At 40.3% G+C, this 13,669-nt stretch overlaps 1 protein-coding gene across 2 annotated transcripts in view; it reads left to right on the forward strand.

Moving 5' to 3' along the window:
* LOC122822078 (myosin-9-like) overlaps window positions 1-13,669 on the forward strand; it is a 36,867-nt gene that overhangs the window by 11,255 nt on the left and 11,943 nt on the right. The window contains exons 2-16 of one of the 2 annotated variants that reach the window (XM_044100462.1): window positions 2,927-3,258; window positions 5,896-6,052; window positions 6,551-6,578; window positions 6,694-6,787; window positions 7,214-7,231; window positions 9,678-9,770; window positions 9,854-9,917; window positions 10,041-10,139; window positions 10,243-10,386; window positions 10,816-10,911; window positions 10,991-11,262; window positions 11,349-11,522; window positions 11,613-11,786; window positions 12,020-12,134; window positions 13,171-13,358. In XM_044100462.1, coding sequence (XP_043956397.1) covers window positions 2,932-3,258; window positions 5,896-6,052; window positions 6,551-6,578; window positions 6,694-6,787; window positions 7,214-7,231; window positions 9,678-9,770; window positions 9,854-9,917; window positions 10,041-10,139; window positions 10,243-10,386; window positions 10,816-10,911; window positions 10,991-11,262; window positions 11,349-11,522; window positions 11,613-11,786; window positions 12,020-12,134; window positions 13,171-13,358 — 2,043 coding nt within the window. In that variant the 5' untranslated portion in view covers window positions 2,927-2,931. The remainder of the gene's footprint in view (window positions 1-2,926; window positions 3,259-5,895; window positions 6,053-6,550; window positions 6,579-6,693; window positions 6,788-7,213; window positions 7,232-9,677; window positions 9,771-9,853; window positions 9,918-10,040; window positions 10,140-10,242; window positions 10,387-10,815; window positions 10,912-10,990; window positions 11,263-11,348; window positions 11,523-11,612; window positions 11,787-12,019; window positions 12,135-13,170; window positions 13,359-13,669) is intronic. The other variant, XM_044100463.1, reaches the window with a different exon arrangement.

Raw genomic sequence — 13,669 nt, forward strand, 5'->3', positions numbered from 1 at the left:
TTACATTTTTCCTAAAATAAAATCTTTAAAAACAGAAAATTTGATTAATCTGTAAAATCCCTACCATAATATTTTGGTGGTTAGATATTGGTGTAAAAATAATAAAAAAAACAAAAAATAGTCAGATTTCAGATAGTCTTCTGAGTCAGGGCAACTTAATCTGAATCTGATTTCTTCTACAAACCTTTGACTAATTTCATGTGTTAAAAAAACAACAACACAATTGGTCATACTAAGTGTAGTGTGTATAATTCTGTAATACTTCATTCCCCACCCGTTCTTGTTGTTATTTCAGTTCAGCTTTAAGACTTTCTTCCTGTCAGGTCTATGTCATCCATTTCCCACAGGGCAACTCACTTTGTAGAAGTCAGTTAAAGCATTCAAGCATAACCTGACCCCTGCTGTGATTTTCTTCCTGATTGCTCTTTTGGAAAATGCTGAGCGTAAGTCGGCTCTGTGTCCTATCAGACAACAGCCGTGATGTCGCTGCGAAAAATGGTGTCATGCTCCTGCAGTTTTGGAATGATAATTAGACCGATAAAGCCCGGAGCTGTGCTTTCAGTCACAGCGGTCCAACCTGGGTTAATTCACCGCAGCTCTGCAGCTTCATTGTGACTTTGATGACTTTCTCACACTTTCTCCTTCCTGGTTCTGGTTCTACCGGTTGAGTCACTTTCTGTAATGTGAGGACATTTCAACGCTGTGTCAACAAGATGTTTACGAGCACAAAGCTGTACTGCACAAATAGTGTTGCACTTACAAATAAGAAATCAGTATAAACTCCTTTTTTGGGATTTATTCAGAATTTGTGACGTTGAAGCTTCCCTCTTTTACCTCAGTTTTCTTATGTTCCAGTAGGAGTTTCATTCTCTTTATCGGTCTCATAATATTGAACTTATTCTGAACATAAAAGTTGAATGCTTGTTTCAAAACCGGTTTCCAGTTCGTATCGGGTCATTTCTCTATTCAGACTTTGGTTTACAAAATACTCGGAAAGCAATTTCTTTGTTCCTGTTACTGAAGTCCTTTGAGGTCAAAAGGGCATGGACCTTACCAAGCTCCGCCCACAACCGACCCACGTGACCGCAAGTCTCACAAGCAAAGCCTCGTAGCGCATTATTTCTATGTAAACATAACTCCATTAGTGCATCATTTCTACCGGATTTTCACAATATATCAGCTACTACAATAGACAGAGGAAATAACAAGTTCATGTCATCATCTGGGAGGAGGTTACTGGTTTCTCAGTCACAAGCTGGTTGCAAACCTGAGGCCAGCAGGTGTCAGTCAGTTATGGTAGATCTGAAATTTGGTTTGATGACCTCAATATGAGAAGCTACAGACTGATAAGAGGAACCAAACAGCTCTGTTACGGTAAAGAAGCCATTTGTTTGTTAAAATTTTATGAAATCTATTTGATATATATATATATATATATATATATATATATATATATATAATAACTACAGCGGCTGTAATGAGCCACAGCAAAGGTAAACAAAGGTAAAATAACCCGAACAGGTGATCAACTCAAAACCACATTCGTGTCTTTTTTTTTCTCTCTTTGTAGTTTAAGCACAATTGTTATCTTATCAACACGCCTATGTGCAACGAGCAAAGATTACATTAAAACAAAACATTCAGTCCGCACATCAAGTTTCCAGGCTTGATATTTATTTCTGGATTATTAATCAGCGCTTCCCTGAACACAGCGATGGTTGATTGACCAGCTGTACTTGGTGCTAGAGTGGCTAACAGGAGTAACAGTTTAGTCCAAAGCCTTTTCTGCTAGGGTGACCAAACGTCCGTATTTCCCGGGATAATGTCCGTATTTCACGTCCTGTCCCGGGCGTCCCGGGATATTTTTAGAAAGTGAGGAAATGTTCTGTTTTTTGCAGGACCTGGTCGAACGTGTCGCAGTTTCTAGTCACAGTACACGTTGCATATTGATCTGTTTAGCTAACGTAAGACTGTGTAGCAGACAAGCTTCAAGGTGTAGACGTTGTATCAGTGCTGCCATTATGCTGTACATAGCTAATGGGAAGCTCGTGTTTGTGAGATGGCCACCCACGTGACCACGTAGAATGGGCATCAGCCAATGAAAAGCGGCCCCTCTGGTAAGGTCCATTGGAGACAAGATGATGATGTATTTTTAGCATGTGCTCTGTTAGACTCAAAAACATCTTTCACTAAAGGGATTAAATTTTGAATAGCAATGACTGTTTCAAGATTTAACCAACATGATTTGTGACCAAATTTAGAGGTTAAAGTGCTTACAAATTGAGGTAATGCAAATATAAAACTTGACTGGCTGAAAATAGTCAGATATGCTTGATGTCACGTTGGCAACTCAGCTCCACCTTCCCCGACTCATTCAGCTCCTTCAGACTAGCCAGCAGCAATTAGCAAACATCTGGTAGAACTGCGGCTCCAGCTGAGCTCATTGTAGAGCCACTTTTCAGTGCAGCGCTGTTAAAGGGTTAACAGAGGAGCCATGTTGTGATGACTTCCTGAAGGTGGAGTTTCAGAAAGAGCAGGTTTTAAAGAGACAGAGGCCCAATTTCAAAGTCAAATTTCTTTTAAATCGTATGATATATATATATATATATATATATATATATATATATATATATATATATGTACAGCATTTTTATAACAACGGAAGTTTACATAGGTACTTGATTGTGCTATAAAGTGGCTTCAGCGTCCCATAATGTTTTAAAATGGCCAGATTGTTGGTGGAATTTGTTTAGACGCACAAAATCTTTACAGTATTGAGTCAAAATTAAATTATTGCCGACATTCAGCATTGAACTTATACAACTTCATGTCTTTTTTTTTTTTTTGCTTTTATTATCCTTATTACACTGAATATGTGTCAGAGCTTCCCGTTCTAACTGTTCCTTCTCTCTTTCCACCAAAACAGCCACCATGTCGGACGCAGACAAGTTTCTGTATGTAGACCGCAACCTGATCAACAACCCGCTGGCGCAGGCCGACTGGGCCACCAAGAAGCTGGTATGGGTCCCCTCGGAGCGCCTGGGCTTCGAGGCCGGCTCCATCAAGGAGGAGCGCGGTGACGAGTGCACGGTGGAGCTGGCGGACTCCGGGAAAAAGATCAAGGTGAACAAGGACGACATCCAGAAGATGAACCCGCCCAAGTTCAGCAAGGTGGAGGACATGGCCGAGCTCACCTGCCTCAACGAAGCGTCCGTTCTGCACAACCTGAAGGAAAGATACTACTCTGGACTCATCTATGTGAGTATGACTCCCTGGAGCAACATTGTACATATTTATATGCATATACGCGTATGCTAAAGCAGCAAACGTTTTTACTTCCTGCTGCCCGAGTTCCTCTGGCTCTTGTGAAACATCTCCAGTCTCTCTTGATCTCGATCCAATCTAATTACTTGAGCCGTCCATGGCTCAAGTTGTTCATTGTGTGTAAGCTGCAAATGGAAAGAAAATGTGCAATCTGTTAACATTCCCCTGTACTGAATTTCGCCATCTTCTTCATCTTGAAACTATCCTGCAGTACTGTAATGTTTGCTGCGTTCTCTCTGTTTGGGATCGAGTCATGTAAACAGGAAACTTCAGAGAACAATGTGCTCCAGAGTACAAGAGATTAAAAAAAAAAAATGGTGAGAAAGAACGGCAGCAGTCCAGGCTTTTCAAAAAGGGGGATGGAATGTAAACCATGTTGTAACGTTGATTACTTTCTCCTGTAATTAATGTTATTTACCCTCATTTTTCTGTCCTGGGAGTGATTTTGTCCCTTTGACACACATTTGTGACCCGGTTATATCAACAAAGAGCGATTTCCCCCTCTCTCTTCCTCCACAGATCCATTCTATGGATGGTTTCATAGCTCCATACACAAAATGGAAAGTCTCTCAGGGGAAGCGACGTTTACTGTAGATGAAGATGTTCAAATTATTATCCAAATGTAAAAAGCGAGTTCCCTGATCAGTCATGCAATACATGGACACTACTCAGTTTAAACTTGTAGCTGGGTGGAGCGCCGATTACACAACTTGGTCATACAAATCAGAGTTCATGTGAAAATTTCAGCGATGAGGTAATAAAGCATGGGACAGTGTTATTACACAAGTTAACAAAGCTGCAAGCAAAGTGTGATTATGCAGTTTAACTGCCCTCACAACAAGGAGGGGATTTATTCCCAGTATGTCAAACCATTCTGGTACTTTTCCTTTATATGATGTTTAGTAACTATTCATGTTTCATTAATTTTTCCTTTTTTAGATTTTAAAGGGGCAGTGTTATGTAAAATTGACTTTTTTAAGCTTTACATTGTGCTATAATGTTATTCCCTCATCGAAAACATACCTGGAGTGTTTGCTTAATTCTCTCATGCATGTTTGAGAAATACTTTAATCTCCCATGGCAACAGTTCAGAACTGTAAAACCCCTGAGCGGACCTAGCTCCGCCTTCGAGGACGAAGCTCCTCCTCTGGGCTGCAGTTTCCAAGCTTTTCCTTCACAGAGCAGCCCTCGCTAAAAACTCCTACAGACTAGTCAGCAGCAATTAGCAAATACCTGGAAATCCACATATGCTGAGCTCATTATATGAGCTACTTCTCAGTGCAGCGCCAATGTTGCCAAAGGGTTAACAGAGGAGCCATGTTGTGATGACTTCCTGAAGGCGGAGTTTCAGAAAGAGCAGTTTTTAAAGAGAGAGGCCCAATTTCAACTCATTAAATTACAAAGTCAAATTTGTTTTGAGTCATATTTGACATCTATAGCATTTTCTCTCCACTGAAGGCAACATAGTTTCTTGAATATGCTATAAAATACTGCCTTTTTAACAGGGATTATTTTCATGTTTTGTTGTGGTATTGCAGAGTAACTGTATACAGGTGTGATATAAGTATTATTGTTATTAATGCAAATCTCAAAACACAAATGCTAGTGAAAAATTATAGAATATTGCTTTCTTACATTTATTTTCTTACTATCACTTTAGGGTTGCAGAGTATCTCGTAAATATACTACTGCAGTATTATCAGCTTTATAGTAATATGACGGCGCTGTTTGGAGTGCAGTAATCACTGGCTAATTCCTGCCTGGTTTTGAACTTGGATTCTCCATTCCAGTGTCTATATTTAACCGGTTGGGTGGAGTCTCATGCTCGCACCTGACACAACTGACATCATGACTGGTGATATTCCCTAATTATGTTCCCATCATAAGACTTTCCTAAAGAATTAGTTTAAACTGTACTGTAATACCAGCAAAAGTGGAAGCATTTATTATCATATAAGTATAAAAATAACACTTTAACTGTATAAGAAGTACGGAAAGAGAAGTAGAATAACTTACTATCTTATGATATTTTTTTGGTGTCCTTTACGGGTGTTCTGATCTCATATTGATTTTGTTAATTGGTCAGACAAAAAAACAAGTATCAATTTATATCGACCTGCATCTAAAATCTCTGATGGAAACACTCTTCTCCAGCAATTAGTCCGCCCCAGAATTTCTGTCCAGCAGCCTTTGCATCCCACACTCAAACCTATTGATTAATAATAAGAGGGCTGGTTGTTTTCATACCAAATGTTTTCTGTGAGTAATATAACTTGATAAAGCCTTTCCTAACATTGGAAAAATAAATAATAAAATTATGTTTGATTCATTCTGTCATCGTATCAGGTCAATATCGGTATCGACCGATACTCAAAGCTGCGATATCTGTATCGTATGAGAAGTGAAAAAGGTGTATTGAGACTCCTCTAGTGGCATTATACCCAACATACAATCTTCCTAATACCTTTCTACAATCTGTTAACTAATCTTAAAAATAAAAAAAATACCACAGTCTATGTATTGATTATTTGAAGATAATGTTTTCTAAATTGTCTCGCATCTGTCCTGCAGACGTACTCCGGCCTCTTCTGCGTGGTGATCAACCCCTACAAGAATCTGCCCATCTACTCTGAGGAGATTGTGGAAATGTACAAGGGCAAGAAGAGACACGAAATGCCCCCCCACATCTACGCCATAACCGACACGGCGTACAGGAGCATGATGCAGGGTGAGCGGCTGCACCCGTCGCCTCGTACCTGCGGACCATTTTCCTCTCCATTCGTTAGCCTTTTTCCTCCTTTTACCACAGTGTATAATCAGTGACTGTTTAGCAGCCTTGGCTCCACTCCGAAGGCCAGAGTTGGGATTTCCTGTAGAGGGTGTTTCTTAAATCCACCTCCTGTATGGCTTTCCTTTTTTCCCCCAGAACTCCCTTGTATGCCGTGCATACCACATTAGCTAATCCTGTTTCCCACTGGTGTAATTTTCTTCTTTTTTTCCCCGCTCCACACATTGTACTCCAGACCACATTTCAGGAGGCGATACAATAATTAGCCAGTTAGAAGCGTTTCAGTCACAGGAAGCCGGATATTGATTTCCTGTCTGCGGTCGGTGTATTTCCTGTTGCATAGGCGTAAACTTGTACACACTGCGTTGATAAAATGCTCATGAAGTGTCTGTGTGGAGCTGGCAATTTCCATACTTTTGACCTTTTTTATTTTTGCAGATCGGGAAGACCAGTCTATTCTTTGCACGTAAGTAACCAAGTTTCAGCCATGCTCGTCTCAGTAGCTCACATTCTTCCTTTTATTTTCTTATCTGATTTCATTTTTTATTTATTTATTTTTCTTGCTTGCATGTCATCTCCAGAGGCGAGTCTGGTGCTGGTAAGACGGAGAACACCAAGAAGGTTATCCAGTATCTCGCTCATGTTGCCTCCTCCCACAAGACGAAGAAAGATCAGGTCAGTCCCGCCTGTTGTCTTACAGCCTCCACCTTTTTACATATACATTTAATCCAAAAGTATTGTTTCATTCAGTTTTTCCTGTGAAAGCTGCATACTGATGTGCATGTGCGATTTGTGTGGACAGTAAATGATTGTTTTCTTCAGTAAGAAAACCCGGCAGTGTTCTGCTCTAAAGGAACCACCTTTTTCTTTCTAGATGTAAAAACGGACTTTATCTGTTGTTTTGCTGAGTGTTATTGAACCAGAGAGTTGTGCAAATTCAGACAGCCCTGGCTTTTGTGTGGCAAAGCAGGAGAACCTGTTCTTCTGTTTGTCAGCCACATGTGATGCAGCACAGAGGACCCCAGAGGGGCTTTAAAGAAACCACACCTTTCATCCCTTTTTGAGGTTGTTTTTCTTTTTTTTTTCATCCCCCATCAACAGGGTTCATACCTGTCACATGTGAGTTTATCCTTCCTCCTCCACCTGCTACTGTCACCATGCTCTTTTTTGTTTTGTTTTTTCTATCCTTTCTCTTCCCCCACTCCTTCTCTTCCCACCCGTTCGCTGAAGCCTGCTCTGTTTTGGGAGTCGCTTTGTATGGAGGGCAGAGGTGACATGTCTTGCCAGCCATTAGGAAGTCAGGAGGAAGTTTGTTTGCAGCTCTTTGGCAGCCGTACATGTTCCAGTGAAAAGTTCAACCAGACAATAGTAGTGGGGGGGGTCTGTGTAGATGGAAAAATATCCACCAAATTTTTCTTTTTTCGTTCTTTTTTTTTTTTTTATTATTATTTGTCTGGTTGAATTTTTCATTGAAGCACTATTTTATTGTGCAAAAAAATCCTGAATTGCTTCTTTGTTTTTGCTTTGTTTTACAAGAAGGCTTTAAATTTATTACTAAGATTTTTACATTTTACACAGTGACTTGCAAATGTTTTTGTTACGTTTTTTGTATCAGACAAACAAAATGTTGTATGTATTGGCCAATGGAAAGTAAAATTATGCATGGATTTAAAAAAAAAAGAAATTAAGTGATAAACTAGAGAGAATCTGCAGTTAAGTTGTTTTTGGCCCCCTTTGATTTTTATTTATTTAATTTTTCAATTCAGTGAAAAATCTAATAAGTTTTTCAAAGCACTAAAACAATTTCAACAACTTGACTGAAAAGGTAAATGCAGAAGCACAAGGCTAACATTTATACTGTCAAATTAAACTAAATTGCATACACTTCTTATATTTAAATCATTACGCAAAAACGCAAAAGGATAGAAAACAGACGCATCACAATTTTAATGTTTTTAGTATATTTGATTTACTCATTACTTAAATATAAAGCAACTAGTTGGTTTTAGAGGCTACCTGGTTAGCTAACGCTGTACGTCGCCCTATCCCAGCACGCACATGGTGAGACATGGTAGTGGCAGTATCATGCTCTTTGGTACAGACCAGGAAGCTGGTTAGATTAGAGATGACAGACTGTATACATGATATACAGTAATCAACTTCAAAATAATTTGAGATCGGTTCTTTCATGGAACCAACGGGGACAAAGATGGTTCAAACAACAAAAGTAAAAATCCCAACAATTATCCCAGTTTTTGGAGTTTGCAAATGCAATCAGTTCATTTTGTTGAAATGAAGTTATAATAAAAGTATTTTTTTTCGGCTTTCTTGATAATAAGTCATGTAGTCACTCATCCAGTTGGATAACCAACCTAAGCACATGGGCAGAGATGCAATGCAGTGCTGTATAATGGCCTACTCAAAGTCCAATAAATCCGTCTGAGCGTCTGGGAGAAGACTTTACTGTAATAATGTTTATCAGATAAGCAGGGGCTGAATATATGTTTTCCACACTTTTCATCTTTTTATTTCTACAAAAAAAAGCTGAAAATTCTGCATAATTTTCCTTCCTCTTCCAAAAATGCTTTACGTTCTCTGTCAACTGATATTCAAATAAAACACATTAATCTTTGAGATAGCAACGTGACGGAATGTTAAAAAAATAAATGGATATTAATAATAATAATTAAAAAAACAACTTAAAACCTTTTGCAAGGCACTGTGTATTGTTGAGTTTGTGCTTCAAAACGAATCATTTTGAACTCGAGTCATGCTTGTTTTGGACATTTTCTGTGTGTGTTTGTGTGTTTTTAACCGTTCACCAAGGGTTTCTTAAAGCCTTAAATTAAAAAAGGAAGGACTGAAAAGTTATCTCTACTGAGGCTTCACTGGACTGTTCTTCTCTGCATCAGGTGCTGGGTTTGTTGACGGTCTCTGGGTTTGGGTTGTTGTTGTTGGGTCACTAATGCGTCATGTGTTGGGTTTTATGCTTGGGTGCAAAATGTGCATTGCTGCTGCTGGTCTGTGTTTATATAAATGTGTTTTTTTTTTCTCCCTTCTCAGATGTAAAGTGCATATGGTCAATCAGCAAATATTAATATTCCCGAATATTTGATTTTAGAATAAAATCAAAATCCGCGAATGATTTTAGACCAAATCTCAGTCTTTGTTTACCATTCTATTAGTAGAACGGTAAACAAAGACTTTTTTGCCAAAATTGTCACCATGATGCGACTTAAGTATAAGGGCCATGTTAAGAAAATTAAAAATAGAATAAAATTATGAGGGAAAAAGTCTTATTATTATTGTTGTTATTAAAAAAAAAAGTCAAAATCATATGCTGGATATATTTTTCTGGTAATATTATGACTTTATTCTTGTAATACGACTATTGTTGTAATACCACAATTTTATACTTGGATTTGAATAACTTTATTATTATTATTATTATTATTATTATTTTTAACTTTTCTTAGTATGGTCCAATTATTCTGTCGTAATATGAAGTATGAATTTTAACTTTTTTTTAAAGAACAATTTCTGTAAATCTGTTACCTTCCACCAGGGGGAGCTGGAGAAGCAGCTACTGCAGGCTAATCCCATCCTGGAAGCCTTTGGAAATGCCAAAACAGTCAAAAACGACAACTCTTCCAGATTTGTATGAATTATTGCAAAGTTAAGAATTTTAATAAATTTTTAGTTTCACATTTTGGTTTAAAATGATTTATTTTCTCCTTGTAGGGAAAATTCATTAGAATCAACTTCGATGTCAACGGCTACATCGTTGGTGCCAATATTGAAACCTGTATCCTGATTACTGAGGTTGCATAGTTTTCCTTCCTGCCTCATTTGAATGATTTGGGAATTGAACGGTTAAGCTGCCGAATTAGTTGTTGTCAAAACCTTTCCTTGACAAACTGACCTCAAGACTTGCTGGAGAAATCCCGTGCCATTCGCCAGGCCAAAGACGAGAGGACGTTTCACATTTTCTACTACATGCTCACAGGAGCAGGAGACAAGCTACGAAGTAAGCCGCTGCTTGGATATTTAGCGGAAGGTTTACTATTCGTTCTGTTCTTATAGTCACTTGGCGTGAAAATCAAATATCTCCATTTTGTCGTTGACCACAGATGAGCTTCTCCTTGAGAACTACAACAACTACCGATTCCTTTCCAACGGAAACGTCACGATCCCGGGACAGCAGGACAAGGATCTGTTCACAGAAACCATGGAGGCCTTTAGGATCATGGGGATTCCAGAGGACGAGCAGATCGGTAGGGAAACAACCTCTAGCATTAGTATTTACATCCCAGGTCTGGAAAACCTTTGGATATCTTCACTATTCCTGGCCCCAATTTCCAGATTTATAACCACATTTCTGCCTGATAGTCTATCCTGTCTTGTGTCCAGCTTTCAATCCGGCCTTTCGTTTTATGTGACAGGTATTTGGGTGTTGAGTTCCCATTTAAAGCATTTTTAACATTAATTTTCCTCTTAATGTTTAAGTTCTTTAAAAATACAAAAGGAAAAAAAAAACACTTTTAGTACCTTGTAAAACCAATGTTCTGTTGAACCACAGCAGTCTGTTTTATAGTAGCTATAAAACAATGTAAATGTTTTTAGTGAGAGTTCGAGCAGCAGCGTTCTGGATTGGTTTGACATAAACTTAACGTATTTCTGCTCATTTCCTTGTTTTTGCGTAGGCATGTTGAAGGTGGTGGCCGCAGTGCTGCAGCTCGGAAACATGAGCTTCAAGAAGGAACGGCACACAGACCAAGCCTCAATGCCTGACAATACAGGTAAAGATGAACCTCATCTCCCCACATTGAAGTCTCTTCTGCCCCAATCAGCTGTGATGATGCCGTTTCTCTGCACCAGCTGCCCAGAAAGTGTGCCACCTCACGGGCATGAACGTGACGGACTTCACCAGGGCCATCCTGTCTCCCAGAATCAAAGTGGGTCGAGACTACGTCCAGAAGGCTCAGACTCAGGAGCAGGCGGAGTTCGCCGTGGAGGCCCTGGCCAAGGCTACCTATGAGCGGATGTTCCGCTGGCTGGTCATGAGAATCAACAAAGCGCTGGACAAGACGAAGAGACAGGGAGCCTCCTTCATCGGCATCCTGGACATCGCCGGCTTTGAGATCTTCGAGGTGAAAAACGCACCATCCTGGACGACGTTGGCGTGCACATACACGACGATCGGTGGGTTCTGAGCGGTTTCCTCTTCTCGTTGCAGCTGAACTCCTTCGAGCAGCTGTGCATCAACTACACCAACGAGAAGCTGCAGCAGCTCTTCAACCACACCATGTTCATCCTGGAGCAGGAGGAGTACCAGAGGGAGGGCATCGAGTGGAGCTTCATCGACTTCGGCCTGGACCTGCAGCCGTGCATCGACCTCATCGAGAAACCTGTTGGTTCCTCTGCTCTTTCAATATTTTAGTACGAGAAGACTTTGCACCAACATGTTGTCTAACATCCTCTCTTTTTCTTCTGCCTCCAGGCCAGTCCTCCTGGTATCCTGGCTCTGCTGGACGAAGAGTGCTGGTTTCCCAAGGCAACGGACAAGAGCTTTGTGGAGAAGGTGGTCCAGGAGCAGGGCACACACCCCAAGTTCCACAAGCCCAAGAAACTGAAGGACGAAGCGGATTTCTGCATCATTCACTACGCTGGCAAGGTAGACCTGCACACTCTATCCTCATTCATTCTTCTTGTTGACACTGCTGCGTTTCTGTTACAAATGTAAAACACGCTTGTCAAACAAAATGGCGGCTCTGGGCCTGCTGACATCACTCTGAAGTATGGAAACCAAAGTTTTCCAAAAAATTAAACCTTCAAAAACCAAACGTTCAGCTTTGCCCAAAGCCATAAGCCGTGCTTGAGATTTCCTGACGATGTGTTTACTGTCAGGTGGATTACAAAGCAGATGAGTGGCTGATGAAGAACATGGACCCCCTGAACGACAACGTCGCCACGCTACTCAACCAGTCCACCGACAAGTTTGTGTCTGAGCTCTGGAGGGACGGTGAGTTTAGGCAGACGTGGCTTCGGTGGGGTCAGGTGTTTTCTCTTAACTGTTCAGGGTTCTCACTTCTTTCACTGTCCGGTTCTTGGCCTCTGTCTTTACCTTTTTGCCAAACCCCCTCTGGTCGTTTGTCCGTTTCTTCCTCCGTTTGGCCCCGTTCTTGTCTGTCGTCTTTGTGGGTTTTTTTCTGTCTGCTCTCAGAGGTACAGCATTGTCAGAGAGCTTATTTTTACCAACGTTTTCCTATTCTGCACGCTGATTCAGGTGAAACGGTTTCTTTCTTACCATTTCCCCCCTGCTGTTTGTCTCGTGTCTCAGTTATTATTGGCCATAAAGAAAATTTTAAAAACAGCTTCTTTTTTTTTTTTATTGATCCCAAACTGAAAATGTTGAACTGCTGACCTTAAAAAAAACAACTCTATGTAATAATCTCTGGGTCGTTATTGCTCTTTCATTGGACTCTCCTTTTCTCCCTCTGTGTGATAGCGTTGTGTGGGGACCCCTGGTGTTGGTCTTGGGTACTGCAACAGTGCAGCGATGGGTATATCCTGCATGGGTTTGGATTTGTCACCACCTTTGGCACACATACACATTCAAATCTGCCATCGCACATAGTTTTCACTGCGATAAACAAACTGTCATTGTTTACAGTTGACAGATCTTTTTAAGTCACTGCATTAAATATGTTGATTCAGTTTCTTTGTTTGTTTTTGTTTTTTGTTTTTTTTGCCATGGTGTGTTATCCTTCTGGCTCCACTGGCTTCTGTGACTGGCCTGTTGTCCTTCTTTTGCATTTACTCGCCGTTTGTGTGGTGTTCTAGTGGTTCTGGTTCTGTAAACCACCTCCTGTGGTCCGGTGTGTGTCTTCTTGAGACAACCTGAGACAACAGTCGTCTTCATTATTCCATGTGACGTACATTTGCCTTGAGTTTGCCTGGTTAGACATTCAGACCACCTGAAACTCATTTGAGGTCAAACATAAAGCATGTTTTTCTTTTCTTTTCTTTTCTTTTCCCCACGGTGTTTTCCTTTCCAGTGGACCGCATCGTGGGCCTGGACAAAGTGTCCGGCATGTCCGAGATGCCCGGTGCCTTTAAGACCCGTAAAGGCATGTTCCGCACTGTGGGCCAGCTCTACAAGGAGCAGCTGTCCAAACTCATGGCCACATTGAGGAACACCAACCCCAACTTTGTTCGCTGCATCATTCCCAACCATGAGAAAAAGGTATGTGTGAATTATGAGAACACTAGTAAGAATTTTGTTTCCTAAATGCTTTAATTATACATATTCAAAAGGTTCGTCACAGTTAAACACTCAGTTAAACAACATGCATTTAGAGTTTGGAATATGTATGTGACAGATCAATAATGCTGCATCTGTTGGGTAAAGGTTTTTTTTAATATAATAATTGTGTTGTAGTTTGTTTTGTATTTATTAGAGATGCAGCGATTCACTTTTTTTCACTTGCGAGAGCAATGCCAATATCTGAGGTTTAGTATTGGCCGATACCAATCTGATATAGAAAACCAGTGCTC

This window comes from Gambusia affinis, linkage group LG19, assembly GCF_019740435.1.
Source record: "Gambusia affinis linkage group LG19, SWU_Gaff_1.0, whole genome shotgun sequence".
Taxonomy (NCBI): Eukaryota; Metazoa; Chordata; class Actinopteri; order Cyprinodontiformes; family Poeciliidae; genus Gambusia; species Gambusia affinis.